This window comes from Calypte anna, chromosome 1 (assembly GCF_003957555.1).
Source record: "Calypte anna isolate BGI_N300 chromosome 1, bCalAnn1_v1.p, whole genome shotgun sequence".
In the NCBI taxonomy this organism is placed as follows: Eukaryota; Metazoa; Chordata; class Aves; order Apodiformes; family Trochilidae; genus Calypte; species Calypte anna.
The window spans coordinates 173,400,383-173,418,612 of NC_044244.1; the positions used below are offsets into that span (position 1 = coordinate 173,400,383).

An 18,230-nucleotide genomic window follows, 5' to 3' on the forward strand; every position below is an offset into this window, starting at 1 on the left:
ATACTATTGGAGTGTGTGGCTCTACAGAGAATGTGAATGCTTGGGAGCTGTGCAACCTGCAGACGTTTGTAGTGAGCGAAATGCTGGTAGGATGTATGGGAGTGTGCAGTCTTGTCAGGGATTATCACAATGTACATCCAACTGGATGGCACATCAAGGTGCTTCACATCGTCATAGAGGTAAATACCCTGTGCATCATCTTCTAAATTTGGTCAAGAAAAAATTGTGTAAAAAATTAACAGTACAAATTGATGTTATCCGGGGAGCAGATAGAAAGGGTAATATGGACAGCATGATGAAACAATATACAACCAGTAGTGACAAATAAAGTGCAGAAGAGGTAAATAATCGCAGAGGAAGCTGGAACAGAACTTCAGTCAGAAGGATAATGCACATGATGATAACTCAAGACCATTTAGTCCAAACTACTGCTTAACACAGGCTAGCTACAAAGATAGGTCATATTGCTTAGGTCTTTGTCCAGTTAATCTTGAATTTCTCTGTGGACAGATAGTCCGACCTCTTTCAGCAGCTTGTGCCTGTGTCTCAGGCCATTGGTGAGCTTTTTTCCTGGTATCAACTGGAACATTCCATGCTACAACATGCAGCCATTACCTCCTGTGCACCTTTAGGACAAATCTGGCTCCAGTTATTCATAACAACAATTTCATTAGTGGATGACATCAGTACTGTCCGTCCCCCCCCCGATTTGTGTCCCCTTCTCTAGGTTGAACAAACCCAGCTCACTCAGTCTTTTCTTTTACATTATATGGTACTGTCCCCAGTCACCTTGATCACCTTTTGGTAGATTTACTTCAGTCAGTTAATATCTCTTTCTTCTTGGGGATCCCAAAACTGGACCCAACAATGAAATTATTTAAACATCAGTTAAGCCACTTCTTGTCAAGACTGCCTGATTCTTGTTGTAATAGGGCCCTTTACTTAGTTACTTGTAAGTTTACCAGGTTTAAAATATATGAGGTTAACATAATTTATGTAGGTGATTTTATTTTTTCCTTTGGTTGTTGGTGGTGCTGGCTCATATGTGTCTTTTTGTGCTTAAGATTTAATCTAGAATGATGCTGCCATTTTGAAAACTGACATCAAAGAAAAATATCTTCTTTTGATTATGATAAAAAAAGTCAGGAAACTTTTTATTTGGGAAAATGCTTCCAATGGTGCTATGACCTCAAGTTAAATATAAGTAGCCATATATATTTTTTTTTATTCTAGTAAAAATCTATCCTAAATTTGTAAACCTTTGTAAATGTGTCCTCCACCTAAAATGGATCTTTAGTTCCTGAATCTCATCCATAGTGACAAGCCAGCCAGAATCCTGTTGCTCCCAGCCACAGTGGCAGAGATGTGATCACTGGACAGGGTTACCCCTGCACTCATCAAACCTGGAAGGTTTTAATTTTTTCTGCCTTTAAATCTTTTCCACAAACATTCAAGGTCATCTGCAATTTAAGCTAGATGGAACAGTGCTCTTCCTGTATTTAACATCCTTTACAGTAGTTAAATAGAGAAACAAAAAACAAAAGGAGTTTTCTTTCATAGCAAAAATGATAAATGCCCTACAGGAATCTTATACCTTTTTTTTGTCCTGCATGGGGTCACCAGCTTGGATATATAGGGAATCTAAAATGGTGCTGTATGCATCTGTGTAAGCACATGATACATTCCAAATACACAGCACCTTTCTCATTTCCCTAGATCATGACAACTTCTTCATCACCATCTACAGTCCACTGGTATGGAAAGTTTAGGTGCATGAATCTGAAATTGTCTGAATGAACATCTTAAATTAATTTCAACTTTATTAACCTCACTAAGCAGTTCATACTGAGCACAACAGTTAATCCAGGTTTACAATTTATTTTCACATGCACTCCAGGACATTAAAGATCTTTTAGCTTATATTCCTAATCTTTAGTAGACCCCTGTTTTACAGAGGCAAACAAAAACAAAGAAAGAAAAGAAGACATCAAAAAAAGGGGAAAGGGCTATGATAATGAACTACAATTAATTTGTGTTTCAGAACATTTTACAAAGGGAATTCAAAAGACTGCTTTAAAAATAAACTGCTAATTACATATATTTGCTTTTGGAATGTATAGGAATACTGTGAAAGTCAGGCTTCTTGCTATTCAAGTTATTAAAGCAATTGTGTAGTCTAAAGATTCTGGGTACTCTCCCTTCTAAAGGTACTGGGTTAGGGGAACAGATGTCACACTTACTTATGGATGTCTTACTGCATAATTACTCAAGCAACTGAATAATTTGATACTGTTGGACTGGACGATGAAAATAAGCTGTAAATATTTGAGGGGCTGTTTAGTTCTGATTGTCCAAACCATTGGCACCTTCTGTTTCATAGTGGGTGAAATACATATGTATAGTATCATAATTCACTATGTATACCTAGAGAGTTTTATTTGCCGCTGAACACTGTTTCTTAGAGATTATACTTTTCCTTGAACACAAGAGTAAACCTGTACTTTTGGTTCTTAATCAGCACTGAACTCTGCTCTGTCGTAGTATAGTTCATATGAAAAACTCTAAGGCTCCAAAATCCTTTTATTGTTCATTACCTTTTCACTGATGTCCAGAGGCATTACTAAACTTGTCTTCACTGATTCTATGGGAGAAGAAATTAAATTCAGTGCTACAGATAAGAAAGTGAAGACAAAGAGTGAGCTGAGGTTATTAAGTATTCCCAATGTTGAGTTTTGTGCACGGATAATTTAAACCAGCAATGTCCAAGCTCATCTTGATTTTAGTGTAGCTGCCCTGGGAAGAGAGCTGAACCATAAATGGTGCCTCTGGCCATGTTATTCCAGCTCTTTGCCTGACCTGCACACAGTTGTTCCCCTCACAAACACCCATTTCCCTGTCCCCAGGGAAAAGCAGAAGACACGTTTTTCATTTTGTGCACATTCCTATAGAATATCTGTATTCTGTTAAGAAACTATGCCCCAAAGACTGTGAGCTCTTCAGTCATTGCAGGTTGCCTCTCAGTTCCTCATTACATTCATACTTTTAGCAGAGATCCATTCATGAGCTCAGGTGTAAAACAGAAGAGATATCAAAGGTCACTGAATTTCTTAGCATGATTTTGCTTCATATGGCTTTAGATCATTAGCAGCTCATCTCAATTCTTGTATCTGTGAAAAACTCCAGATCCCATAAGAGAGCAAAATTGAGTTTTCAGTTAAATGATTTCACAGTCCAGCAAAAAAATGTTCTACCAGAAACATACTAAAAGGTCGTTGTTGAATTTGGCACACAGAGATTGACCTTGAGGAACCTCTTGCTTCCCATCACCTAGTAAGGAACAAAAATAGTTCAGAGCAACCAACCTTTTGTGGGAAAGGTAAGGAAAAAATTGCCTAGGGACCACAAATCTTTTTAAATCCAGAATTAGTTCAGGATGCTGCCTTTTCATATATTTCTTTGGCAAATCTTGATGTTAGTATTTAGTGAGACTTTAACCGCAATTATACACAGTAAAAGTCATTGTTGTGGAGATGGTGTAAATTTGTGGTGCATTTTTGGTAAATGCATTTCAATTTTGTATTTGCTCAGGTTTCAGTACAAGTAAGGAATTTAGTCAAGGTGTAGCTAGTTTTTTTTGTCTTAGAACTAAATATATGTTTGAATGGATTTTGTAAGGGAGTTATTTTTGTCATTGTTTGTTTGTTTTGTGTGGGAATGAAATACATGTTCCATGGGAGTAAAACAGTAGCTGTGAATTGATATTGAGGTCAGTCAAGATAGGTCCAGAGTTTTTACCATCTGAAAATTATCTGCCATCCTGCACAAAAAAAAAGGTATTGTGTCTAACTCAAGGCTTTATCTAAAGGGATGGAGAACAATTTTAAAAGTATTGAGCTGTGGCCCTTCTTAAATTTGCATGGTGTGAGTGTGTAAACTAAGTCTTACTTTATCAACAGAAAATTGGGTCCACCGTTTTAAAAAGACATTTCAATGTCTTAAAATCCTAAGATTTCAAGACTGGAAATACAGCTTCGTATTCTAAGTCTATAGATAGATATATAAAATAAAAACTAACCTTATCAGAGTACCTGTATTGATGTATCTACATACACAAAAATCTACAGATTGATGATATGCAGTATGTGATAACCATTATTCAGTTCTTAGGGATTTTTAAAAGTTTTATGAGGTAATTATAATGAAAAATGGTATTATTCTAAGAAAGTATGTATTTTATTTTAGTGCCTTTTGTTCTTCAGTAAGAAACATTTTCACTTCTATCCATTTTATTAGCTTGGATAAAACTTAGTTTTTATCATATGCAGGATTTATTTTAGAAGAAAGAATTTTTTCGTCAATGTCCAGAAATGTTTTCTGCAGAAAGGAAGTGTATTTAGCACAATGAATCCATTTTTTCCTCCAAATTTATTCTATGTGATGTATTTTAGTTCCTTCCTTTCTTGCATCAGGCAAACTGGACTTCAGTCATATGGTCACATTTTTCAGTTTGCATTTGTAATACCTTACAGTGCCCAAATAGAAACACTCCCCATAGTGTCCGTCATTCCTAGGGCCTCATGTTGTCTGTGGGATTCTTGCCCTGAATTTATGTCTATTTGCTCCCATTAAAACCACAGGGTGTTTAATGAAATTAGTTTCTATCATCTCAGCTGGTTTCACAGTATCCACACTGTTATTTCTCTTTTCATGCTCCAGTATCTAGTTATAAATATTGCAGGAAATGCTGGAAAGTCTCACGTTCAACTTTTCAACTTAAGTCCTTGATTAATGAAGCTGAAGAGCTGCATAATGTTGATAATTTCCTTCCAAGTGGCAATAAATGATAAAAAAAGCACTTTGACAGCAAATGGGTAGGTGAGAGTGTAAGAGGCAGGTGTGAAATTTTAGCTGATGGGCAAAGATAGGAAGGACACAGTTGGAGCAAGGAGACAACTAGAATAAAGGAAAGATTATCCAGCTAGAAGAGTAGAAATAAGATCTGAGTGGAATTACTTCAGCTAAATACAGGCACCTGGAGGTTAGACATCTGTTTTAATTCAGCCTAATGCTCCATGGCTCCCTTTTGGTCAATGGGAAGATTGAGTCACCTGCAGATTGCAGGGTTATTGCCTTGGAGATGCTTGTTTCCTTCCAGAGAGGTGAAAAGAGCTTTGGGTAATGAACTTGCCCCCAGCTTGACTGTGTAAAAGCTCTTGCTTTTAGATCTACCCTTTTTATTTGGCTGGTTCCTCCTAGCAATTATTCCCCAGTACTTGTTTGCAGTCTGTTCCCTCTGCTCTGTTCAGATCTTGTCTTTCTTGCTGCAGAAGGTGTACCTTTGACATGAGCTGTGTCACTACGTGATAACATTGCTGTTAGCACATTAATAAAAAGAAAATTCCTGGAGTCTAGATCTGTTTCCTACTTGTAACAATGCATTCATTAGACAGGCTTGTCACTGCATGTCTTCTCCTCTTCAGTCATGTCAGGTCAGATTGTATTTTGGAATTACTCAAAAGTCTCCTTAGATAATAGTCAGGTTGTGTCCAGTTTCCTAAAAAGAAAGGGGAAGTATGCAAGGTCACAGGGACAATTCTGTTTTGTACAATGGGTGTCTTTTTATTAAAATAAAAAAAATATTGGATTTCTTAGACTTTCCCTGATGGTACCACTTGTCATATTCTGTCAGGTTCTGTGAAGATAAGAGCTGAGTGATCTTCCTTCTTGCAAAAGGTTATAATGTAATATAGTATAATATAATATAATATAATATAGTTATAATATAATATAATCTACGACAAGATTTCAAGAGCTCTGAATATGAGGCTGTAAATTAATCTTAAACAGCACAACTTGGAATCCCTAAGGTTTGTTCCTCAGAAAGCTCCTTCATGTAAGCTTACCAGGTCTTAGAGAAGTCTTCCACTTTGGAGAAAGGCTCTGAGATTTCTGAGAATGCTACCTTTCAGGTACACTTTGAAGGATTTGCAGAACTCCAGAGATCCCAGTTCTTCCAGCATTCATTACATTAACTGAGCATCTCTCAGAATACCTAGCCATAGAGACCAGGTAGCTCCAAAGACTTTAAACTCAGCTTTCATGGTGAGATTGCCCTTGAGTTATGAAGAGAGGCAGTCAGCCTTAGGCTTTTTGTACCTTCAAATATTTGCCCTCAACAAGGAATGTCTGGGAAGCTCTACTGTGCATACATGGATTCTTTGCCTGTCATTAACACAGTGTCCCTCAGTCAGGCTGGATTCAAGTTCTTTGGAGTTCCATCAGGTCTCATTAACTGGTGTTTGCACCTACTTTGGTTGTCATGAGAGGCTAAACAATCACATCTACAATACAGGCAACAAAAATGTAGAATTGTCAGTTTTCCATTATTGTTTGCTTGAGAAAAACAAGGCCTGCATCAGGTTAAATGTAAGAGTTCCCTTGAGCAAAGAAAAAAAATTACAACCACCACTATTATGATGTCAAAATATGCTTGGAACTTCAGGCTTCCAAATAACTTGGGTATTATTGGTAGTTTGGATTAGTTGTGTTTCTAATTCAAAATAATCAAATTCACAATAGCTGTATACTTTCTTCCACTGTTCTACAATAAGTCAGCATTTCTTTATTAGTCTCAACTTTAAAATTATATTTCATTTTCTGAAGCTCAGGAAGTGCTTAGGAACAGCCTGGGTTTTCAGTCACAAAACAGATCAAATGCAGCAGCATTAGTCAGCATTTCTTTTTCAGTCTGTACATAATTCTATTACATTTTAGGTAGTGCTACCAAAGCACATGATGCTGAGCAAGAGCCTTGTTGCATTTGTATCAGTTCATGTCTGGCTCATTGTGAATCATGGAGTATCTCAGCAGAAGACATTAATGAACCTACAGCCTCTCACTTAAGCATTCATTAATCAACCCATCCTATTTCTGCTCTGGCTTTAGAGTATTTTGTAAAGAGAATTCTTAATTGTGATGAATTACAAAAGACTTTATTTAATCCTATAAGTATTGATTTCCATAAATCCTTTTTATTCAGGGATTTTCTATCAATGCGACTGTCTGCTTTCTATGCCATAGCTCTCTTCCCATGATCCTGAGGCTACATCTGTATTATTAGATAAAAATAATCAAGGCATGGTTCTCAAACACTAGGTCTTAGGGGCCATATCCATATTACACAGCCTTCGCCTCCAGGTCTCTTCTGAGCCTGGAGCTGCTCAGGCTCCTGCAGCACAGTGGTGATTTATATGGGCCGTCCTGCAGCTGAAGCAGGGAGTGTCTGAAATGGGAAGGGTATATGCAGCCCACAGAACAGCTGCTTTTATGATCTGGTTGTACCCAACATGTTGTGCCTATAAGGTAGTGGAAGAGACAGCAGCAATATTTGCAAGCACATGGATGGTATTCAAGGTTGGAGGGGACCATGGTGGGAAGGGAGAGCCAGACCTACTGTCCTCATGTTCATACTGTGTGTCAGAAGAGACCAGGTATTTGAAGAATAGGTATTTAAGCCATTTCACAATCTGAAAGGAGAGGGCAATGAACCTGCCTGATAGTTCTGTGCATTCCCTTTGTGGTGGCACTTGGGCACTTACACCTTACAGTGGCCGGGTCGCTGTTAGTGGGTACTGACCCCTTCCATGCATTAATATTAAGCTGTTTTCTCACTGTGATGAATCAAAATTGGTTGTGGCATGAAACTAATCATTAGCTTCTTAACCCTGCTGGATGCTGCATATTTGTTATATCTGACAACCTCAAGGTAGAGTTGCAGTCATCTGTTGTAGACACTAAAATGGACAAATTCCACTGTGAGTGATTAAAAGCTCTATTGGTATTACTATCAAAAAAGGAAAAAATCTCTGTAGGTAATAATGTGAGATATGCATTGAAATGTTCCATGTTGGTTTATCATAGCATATATTATACAATCATGCGGAGTATCTCCTTCAGAGAGGTTTTAATGTTTATATCATTAAAGAATCTCCACACAATCCTCTCTGAAGATATTAAACCAAGTTTGATTTCCCATTGGGATTGAATATTTCTCTATTAATTTTTGTCCAGTGCAATGGGTGCTCTGCACACCTGAAAGCATTTTCCATTCCTTCATGTCCAAAGAAAGGAATCAACGAAGGTATTCTGCTGGAGATACTACTCTTCCCTGTGGGAAAGGGACATTTTACTGCAGCAATGACAATAGAAATTCTCTTCCTTATTGTGTTGGTTCCACACTTAGGATTAACTTAGTGAAACATGTTACTGTGCTGGATTGACTCCTGAAGTCATAAATTTTCCAATTTTAGTTACATTGCAGCAGATACCAAGGACAGAGTTGGCTGTGGTGACAGGTTTTAAGACCCTTTTAATATTTGATTAGGATATGATGGTGAAAGAAATTGAAGAAAGCCAAAGAAATTTCCCCGTATAACCAGATTATTTTTGTTTATTTGTTTTGCCTGACAAATTAATTCCAGAAACATTAATGGGAAAATAAAATTTCACCTTAATGTGTAATTTAGAGCACTTATCCACTTTTCCTTACAAGTAAGAAGAATCAATCCAGTGGGAGATAAGTGTCTAGAATAATCACAGCCTTTTTATTTCATATTCGTACTTAGTTAATTATGTTCTATTTGCAGGTTTTATCTGGGGTGAAATTAAACAGATGTGGGATGGTGGACTGCAGGACTACATTCATGACTGGTGGAACCTCATGGATTTTGTAATGAACTCCTTGTACTTAGCAACAATCTCTTTGAAAATTGTTGCATTTTCAAAGGTAAACTTCTTTTAAAAATTGAGAAAAATATTTAAAATAAATTAAATTAGGTTTCTTCAGGTTTCCTTATGTATTTGGAAGTTCTCAGGCTTAGCAATGCAAGAGGTGTGTGATATGCTCATCAACTCTTCTGTAGCTGTTTTATGCTGTCTGCCAGCTAGACCTGGATAAAACCAAACAAAATGTTGTGGTTTATATTTTTTTTCTTCTTGGCCCAGAAGTCTTCTGGTATTTGCTCCTGAAAAGTCATCCTGTCATTTTTTTATGAAAAAGAGAAATCACTGGTAATATTTAATAATGTTTGCAAAGATTACATTTTGTGGTAGTCTTTGCCTCTTTTCTGCAAGAAATTACTGACCTTAAGACAATTTTCTGCACCATGCAAGACTTCCAAATGGAACTACAAGAAATAATATTTACTCAAAATTAGGGAAAAAAAATTAAACCTAAAGATCAAGATTTAAGTTTTGCTTTGAAAGTTTATGATAAGGGCAACGTGAAAAAGTAAAGCTGAGGGGGATAAAATGGTCACTTCAGACTAAATATGTCGATTTTTTGATTGTTTTGATAGATTTTCTTATGAATAGTTTTATAGTCCCACTGTTTGAAGTATCTTCCAGCAAAACAGCTCTTCTTTCCAAAGCCCTGCAACATATCACATTTTGTATGTGTTCAACATGAATACATACAAGGAGAGAAATTCCTCATAAAATTAAATATTTTCATTTAAAAGAATAAAAGGTCTGAAACACAAGAAAGCCACATCTGAATGGAAATGAAAGCATTTCTTACCATCTGTTATGAAACTTTTACCACATCCAGGTAAAAAGAAGAAGCCCATTTTTACTGGCCACTGTGCTCACTGTTGTATTTAATTTTTTTTTCAAGTTCCCTTCTGGCCACTGTGATCACTGTTATATTTCTTTTTTTTTTTTTTTTTTTCAAGTTCCCTACCACCAGTTACCATGTATGCATGGAAGGTGATTTTCTCCTCTGTCAATCTCCTTTCCTCTGGGAAAAGGAGGGAGCCATCAAGTAGCTGGGTAGAGCTTTCTGTCCTCATACAGCAGCTCTTCATGCTGCAGCCCTGCCAGAAGCATGGAGGAACACAGGAATCTCTAATTTTTATCCTCTTTTCTCTGCACATATCTGCTGATCAGTGGTAGGGATGCACAGAGACCTGTGATCTGGTGACCTACCAGCCTCCTCCTGTGACAAAAGGTTTCTGGCATGCCCTCTCTCTGGCTGCAACCTTTTGGAAGCCTTCTCACACAAAGAAATTTGTAGCTGTTTCCTAAAAGAGGAAGATGCTCAAAAGTGTCATTTAAAGCTGGTGAAATGGCTTTTTGTACACAAGGATGCCTGATCATAAAGTGACTGGAAAATAAATAGTTATTTAACTCTCCAAGTATCAAAGTGAGCAGTTCATTGAAAATGCATTTCCAAAGCATTGGATATGACTAATTATTCCCTTTAGAATAATATTAATTAGAAGATATTATAATCCTTTCATCTCCCAGACAGCTTCTGCTTACCGTAATCAGACTCCAAGGTGACAGTGTCTGGGAAAATACACAACCATTACTCTCCAAATTAGTGCCTGCATGCCACTCATAATCAGCACAGTGCATAAAGCACTGTATTTGGTTCTGCATCTTTTTTTTATCATGTGCAATTTTGTACCCAAACACTTTCTCTTCCTTAAAAGCCCATCAGTTGTGGTAGGCAACTGAACCACAAGACAATGTAATGAACTGAGAAATGCAAGTGGAACTTAATATCCACCCAAAACCAGCCTTCAAATAGCTACAACAGTTCCCCTCCTCTATACTAGATGAGTTTGAGAGGATGCCAAGCGTAACCAGTGAGTTTTGATATAAAACATTTATTCTCATTTCCTAAACCTTACAAGTTTTTTCTAAAATACATATTGAACAAATCCACAACCCAGCATTCTTAGATGCATGCTACCCTCTATGAATCAGCTCAAGCACCCCCTAAAACATATTAACCAACTCTCTTTAATAAAATTATATCAGTGCCTTCAGTACTCTCCCATGTGATAGATGTTTCCAGAGAAAACCATGGTGTTTATTCCTCATTTTTTGGGGTCTCTGAGTGACACAAGGGTTAAGCAGATACATATTATTATTTCCAGCAGCTAGTGAGATAGTGTGAAATGCACCAAAGACTATGTATGAGAGGATGAGAGAACTGCTAAGGTAATTTAGAGTTACGTGTTTCACTGTCAGTATACAAATAAAATGAGTACTTATAATATTTTTCAAAAGACCATGCTTTAAGTCTCTCTACATCAACATTTGAGGTCTTTTTAAAATACACAGTACATCCACTGAAAATGCTCTCTCCTCTATAAATAATGTGACTATAAATAGTGCATTGTCACATGTTTTATAGATGATTGATTTCAAGCAACACATTCTTTGATGGAGTGCTCGAAGAAAAATGGTTCTTTTTAGGTTTTTGAAAGATAATTTATTTTGTACTGATGTATAAATGTAGGTATAATGTCATGTTCAACCCCTGCTTGGTTTATCCTAAATATTTGTTAAACCTCAGCATTGGACCTGGTGCAGCTTGTTTTCCACTCTACTAGAGACCGCATGCAAGTTCATATTGGTGATTATGTGTCTCAGCCACTGACATGAAAAGCTACTAGAGGAATGGGTTCCTATTCAAGGCAAGAACTCTGAAAAGCAACTGAAAATACATTATTTGTCTCCATATGTCCTGGCTTGATGGTCACTGTGTCAGACCTGGTCTGTTTCGTAGTAAATAAGATGCCATCTCTCCTCTGTCACCAGTTCTGCAGAAGCCAACATCTTCTTCATATATTTTTATATTGTAATGTAGTTTTGATTGATGTTTCACCAGATTTACAGATCAAATGTCCACTTACATAGGAGTATTAACCCTCCTTGACCCTGAATAATTATAGACTTGATTCCTCAAGGAAATCACTGTTTTAAAGCTCTTTTCTCAGCCACTCCACTCCCATTCCTACTGCTGCTCTGAAATTCAGCATAATGAATGCATAGATTGGAACATGTATTTTAAAGTAGGAAAGTTTGCATTCACATATGACCTTTGAGAAAAGGATTTAAAGTTCTTTTCCTGAATTGGATACTATTTAACCTTTATTTTTTCTATCAGAATTAAGGGGGTCACATCTGACCAAGATCCAGTAGCCCATTAAACATTCAGCTAGCCTAATCTGTATCTTATTTGATCTCTCTTGGTGATATCATAAGATCATGATAAGTTCATGATTTTTGTCCACATGGGACAACAGTGGTCCCACCAAGTTTTTCTCACAAATGGTTCTTATTTTATATTTTAGTTTGCATTACTTTGAGTAAGGATCAAGAATTATTATCTTGCATTCTCTGGATTGCAGGGTCATCATAATTTTGCCTTGAAACTCAACTGTTTATATGCTGCTCAATTTGTTTTCTGTTCTTAAAATTCTGTTGATGTGCCATGTACATTTCATCCAACTGATGAGCTAATTGCATGTATTATTTAATCATGTTAAGTGAAGGTTGCCTATAGTACCTGTCAAAAGGTTATGTTTGAATTTGAAGGAGATACAGAAGTTCAGCAGTGTCACAAAATAGGAACAGAAAGACTGTAAAGTATAAACATCATAATGTGCAATAAGCTCAGCCTTGCTAGATTTGCTCTTACCATTTTCCATCCCATAAAACAATGATGATTTCTTTATTTTATATAGAACAGAAGAAAAAAGCATGAGTGAGAGAAAATACTTGAGCCCTTAATGTTTCGGGTTGTTTGGTCCTAAGATACAAGTTTCATATTTCTTGTGTTTCTTGACTTAATATGTCGAGTCCTTTTGCTCCTCTGCTTTCTTTTTCTTTTAACGTGTGGTTCTTCATTCTGCTGGTTTTCATTGATATTTCTAGGTTTCTTTTCAGCATCCTTTATTAAGTGAAATCAATAGGAGTTTGTTTTCAGTGACCTCTTATACTCTTGATTTTCTTTATATTATTTGCTTTCAGCCTAGTATATTTAAAGATCATTTCCAAACTTAATTCTAGGGCCTTCACCTTTCTCACTATTTTTCAGATAATTATTTCCAGTCTTCTCAAAATTAAAATAACAACCCTCTCTCTGCTTACAACCATGAAACCTTTTGCACTGTGCATGTTCAGGAATCATTTGAACTCAAGAAAGGCTGTAAGTAAGGAGTAAGTGAAGCTGAAATAACACAGTTGTGCCATTTATTTCCCTTTTACAAATAAGAGGTCATTTGATTTTCTCTTATTTGGATAAGAAGTCAGTAAAACCCAGCATCTGAACATCTGCTGCACTGTTCAGCACCTAATTTTTGCTTGCACTGACAGTTGTTCCTAGTCATTTATTAGATGTAAGTTTGCACCTACCAGGATTGTAGGGTGCCATCAGAATTCACAAAAACACACCATATAATATTATTCAAAGAAAAAAATTATAGAAAACATGCTGAAGAGTTCTGCCCTTTCTTTTCTCAATAAATATTGCTAATTTTTTTTCATTTTCTTCTGGCTTTTATATCTTAGCTGGTGTCTTTGATAACTCAGCTGTGTTTTCTACTGCCTGTTACTTCATCACCAACCTTGCATCAATCAGAATTGGACTGAAGGGCAATTTCAAATGAAGCAGGATAGCATCTCTCTTGGAGCTGCTATGTCATATGCAGTGAGACTTGTTTTTACAGCATGATCATTAGGGAAAAGGATAGTCTAATGAAGGCAGTACTGACCTTTGACTCCAGGAGGTCTAGATTTAATTCCCTACTTTTTAAAGAACAAATATCACTGGTGTTTGAACTATAAGGCTGAATAATTCATAACTCTTCAGTGGGCTACCATTCTCCATTTTTGCAACTCTCATCCCCAAAATCACAAGAAATGCTATTGCTGCTACTATATAAGTAAATAAAACTGTGCCAGGGATTGCTGTTAGGAACAGGAACCATCTCGCTTGTGCAACCAGTTGGCTAGAGAAAGCCCAGCGTGGTGAAATCTTGTGCAAACTAATACTGCCCAAACTGGTCCCCAGTTCCTATCCACAATTTAAATCACAGAATCACAGAATCATAGAATTATTATTTAGGTTGGAAGGGGCCTTTAAATGTCCAACCCTCTCTGCAATGAGCAGGGACATCTTCAACTTGATCGAGTTGCTCAAAACCCCAAAGGACCTGATCTTAAGTGTTTCCAGGAATAGGGCACCTACCACCTCTTTGGGCAACCTGTTCCTGTGTTTCACCACTCTCATTGTAAAATAATTCATTCCTTATATCTAGTCTGAAAATATTGTCTCTACATTAAAAACCATTGCCCTTTGTCCTATTGCAAAAGGTCTTGCTAGAAAGTTTGTCCCTGTTTTTTTCCATAAGTTCCTTTCAAGTCCTAGAAGGCTACAAGGTGTCCCTGGAGCCTTCTTGTCTCCAGGCTGAACAACTCCAACTCTCCTAGTTCTTCATAACAGGAGAGGAGCTCAAGTACTCTGGTCATTTTTCTGTTTCTCTCTACATCCTTTCTCTGTAATTGCTGTAGTGAGGACTCAAGAGCTCAACACAGTACTCTAGGTGGGGTCCCAGCAGAATAGAGTGGATGGCCAGGATTACTTCCCTCAACCTGCATTTGGCCTTATTAACCCATTAAGTTCACATGGACCCACTTCTCAAGCTTGTTCAGGTTCCTCTGGATGGCAGCCTGCCCCCAGGTGTGTCAACCACACCACTCAGCTTGGGGTTGTCTGCAAACTTGCAGTGGATAAGTACTGCAGACATCCAGTAAAATCTTATCCACTGAACCGTCCATCCATCAAATCCATATCTCTCCAATTTAGAGGGAAGGATGTTTTGGGGGACAGTGCCAAAGAGCTTACAGAAGTCCAGATCGATGACATCAGTAGCTTTTTGTCCACTGATGTAGCTGCTTCATTATAGAAGGGCAGTAGGTTGGTCAGGCAAGATTTGCCCTTGCTGAAGCCATGCTGTCTGTCTCAGATCACCTCCCTGTTTTCCATGTTCCTTAAGCATAGCTTCCTGGCAGATCTGTTCCATGATCTTCCCAGGCACTAAGGTGAGGCTGACAGGTCAGTAGCTCCCAAGATACCCTGTTCTACCCTTTTAAGAAATGGGTGCTATGTTTCCCTTTTTTTATAGTCACCAGGGATGTTACCTGACTGACATGACTTTTCTAATATCATTGAGAGTGCCTTGGAATCTGTATCAGTCAGTTCCTCCAGGACTCTGGGATTAATCTTGCTGGGTCCCACAGGTCTGCATATGTTCAGGTGACCTTGAGATCAGTCACCTTCTTTGAAGAATTAGTATCATGTGGAAATGTTGTGATGTGTGACTGCCTGGTTTCATCTGGCCCCAGTGACACAGAAGAGTCCCTTTCCTTGCTACCTGAGGGCATTTTCAGCATCTCTGAAGGATGCATCTGGGTGGCCTGAAGTAGGTAAATACAAACCCCGCCACAATCCTTTGAAATCTGCCTCATAATATATTATCCCATGGTTTTAGAATTCTTCATAGCGTAGATTCTGGCCTCTGATATGTTCGGTAAAACAGATTAATGAAACCCAATAAATAATAATGAGTCTGCCACAGTAGTTAAGCCTCAGTGCAAAGAAACATCATTCATTTTCAGTGAAGAGTCTCAGTTGCAGGGATCAGACTCTTTGATAATGGGACACACAGGCAGTTTGCCATGGCTCATTAGTAAACAGCTTTTTCATCAGTGGTTCGGTGTTAGTGATTAAGCAAAATACTTGTGCCTTGATAAAATGTTTTCTTCCAACTTGCCGAAGTTCTTGCTGGTTTCTATCTATCATTGTCATGTATGTACCATTCTGCAAAACAACTAATGTACCTGATTTTACAGGTACAGGTTCAAAATTTCTATAATTTGAAAATTGAGGTGTTCAAAAGCCATTTCTTTTACTGTCAGTAGAACTGTTAGACTTGGTTTTGCCACCATCAAGGTTATAACCAAATGCAAAAGCCCTTTTAAAGGAACAGACACATTTGTTTATGAAGTAAACCAGGATTAATAACTTCCCTTCTGCTTGTTTTCAGTACAGTGGGTTAGTTCCACGGGAGAGCTGGGACATGTGGCATCCAACCCTGGTGGCTGAGGCCCTGTTTGCAATCGCGAACATCTTTAGCTCCCTGCGCTTGATCTCGTTATTCACTGCAAATTCTCACCTGGGACCTCTGCAGATATCTCTAGGAAGAATGTTGCTGGACATTTTGAAGTTTCTCTTCATATACTGCCTTGTGCTGTTGGCTTTTGCAAATGGATTGAACCAGCTGTACTTCTACTATGAGACAAATGAACCTGGCAACTGCAAAGGAATACGATGTGAAAAGCAGAATAATGCATTTTCAACGTAAGTGGCTCATCTTTCCCTATCCTCTCCCTCTGCTCCACTATTTTAATCACTTAGATGTCGTTTATGGGAAAGAATCTGTCTGTTTTCTGTTGGTATTAAAGTGGTGCCCTGACAGTCACATCTAAAGTTAGCTTGATGTAAAAAAAAAAAAAAAAATTACGTCACTCTGTAATAATGTTCATTCAATATCACAGCAAAGTCTGTACTATTCAAGTTATCTCAAAAGATAAAAAGATAAAAAGGAGGGGGAGATGATATGACATTAGAAAGTACATGTTTAGTATTAAGGGAAAAAAGGTCATTGGATCAGAGCTTGCTTATCCATGCAGCTGTCCCCCTGCATTTCTTCCATGTCTACTCAGGGATATTAAGTAAATTTGATGTGCTAAAACATGATTCCTGGTAGATGTGGCAGGAAAAGTCATTCTGTCCAGACTCCTAGTGACCCAGAGTCTATGCAGTCAAATACTGTATTCTAATTTCTGTTTTAAAGGTTTATTCTTTTTCCATTTAGGAATCAATATTATTTCACTGTGTTCTGTAGTTCATTTATTGTATGAAATTGCTACCAAATTGATACTAATTCTCATCTTTCAACTTCGAGTATGAATCAACTCCTACTATAAATACCTCTTCCCTTTTACCTTCTATGAATCCTGTCTAGGCTTTAAAAAAAAATATGTTATTACCAATGGCTTCTTTCTCAAAGCAAATAATTTTACCAAAATAACACCTTTACATCATCTTAATCAAGCGATTTGCTCAGGCACTACATATTTATCTTGCATATTGAGAACAACCCATTCAGGTTTAAACTTTGTGTGATCTGAATAAAACAGCACGAGCAAATTTTTCAGAGCTGAACATCAAGGGAAGTAATATTATTCATCTGGGAAACAGTGAGAACTAGCAGTACTACTGCCAGAAGAAGGCATCAAGGCAAATTGTCATGCCTTATGAGCCTTTTCTGCTACTGTGAGCAGGGGAGAGTAGTGGTTGTTCAATTTGTGTTCGTAATTTGTGTGGCTGTAAACCATCCAAGAGACTCCAGATCAGCACTTTTCACTCATACACACTGTGCTGCAGTAGCAGAGAAGCAGGACCTATGGTTTCTATAAATAAAAGCACACTGTCCCCTCAGCTGTCTCTGTAGGACAGCACTGCACTGGACTGTATGACAAAGTTGGGTTTCACAGATGTTACTATGTGGAAGGAACGTGGCTGAAGGGTTAATTTTTGCCCGGTTCTGGAAAGTAGATCCAGAGTGCAGGACAGCCCTGGGTGGGACAAGTCCCCACAGTTCAGCAGCCTTTCTGCTCCAGGCATGGTGTGGACAGCACTGGTGGCCCACACATCCTGTCTGGGTAACCTGCTCCTGGTGTCAGGATGAAGGAGCAGGAGAGAGGCCATGGGAAAAACACACTCCAATTAATCTCAAGATATGGGAACAGACAAGCAGAAAATTTTGCTTCATACTTTTTAGAAGCAACTGGGCTAACCAGGGCCCATGCTTATGACACTATAATTTAGCTGAATATTGTACTAAAGGGAAATTATGTCAAACTCTGGAGTCACAGAGGATTTTTATAAAGTCATTTATTGTTATTTAGCTTTCTTGTTGCTGTCCCAAACTTCTGCAAAGCAAAAGATCTTCTACTGATAGTAATGTCCTTCTAATTATGCAACTCCTTTTATCTCAGTGGCTCTCAAAATAGTAAATGCATGAACTGACAACACCAAGTAGGTGTGTTTCAACATCTTGATGAACACAATCATTTATTTACTTTTGGATCCTTCTTCTACCCTCTACTGTCAGCTGTCCAAAATAAGAACTCTAAAACTATATTTATCACTCAGAACTTTCAACAAAATCAGCATTTTGCTCTCAGGTTTATTTATAGATTCAATATTGTATCATTGGAGGCTGATTAAGGCTTTCTGTTTCCCTAGAAGTTATTCCATATATGTTGCCTATATTGTGATAAGTATCATTCATCTCAACAAAGGGCTT

The 18,230-nt window shown here is 37.7% G+C and overlaps 1 protein-coding gene across 2 annotated transcripts in view; it reads left to right on the top strand.

Moving 5' to 3' along the window:
- TRPC4 (transient receptor potential cation channel subfamily C member 4) overlaps nucleotides 1-18,230 on the top strand; it is an 82,623-nt gene that overhangs the window by 48,423 nt on the left and 15,970 nt on the right. For both annotated transcript variants that reach the window (XM_008490107.2, XM_030454299.1), the window contains 2 exons: nucleotides 8,646-8,785; nucleotides 15,903-16,216. In XM_008490107.2, the coding sequence (XP_008488329.2) occupies nucleotides 8,646-8,785; nucleotides 15,903-16,216 (454 nt within the window). The remainder of the gene's footprint in view (nucleotides 1-8,645; nucleotides 8,786-15,902; nucleotides 16,217-18,230) is intronic.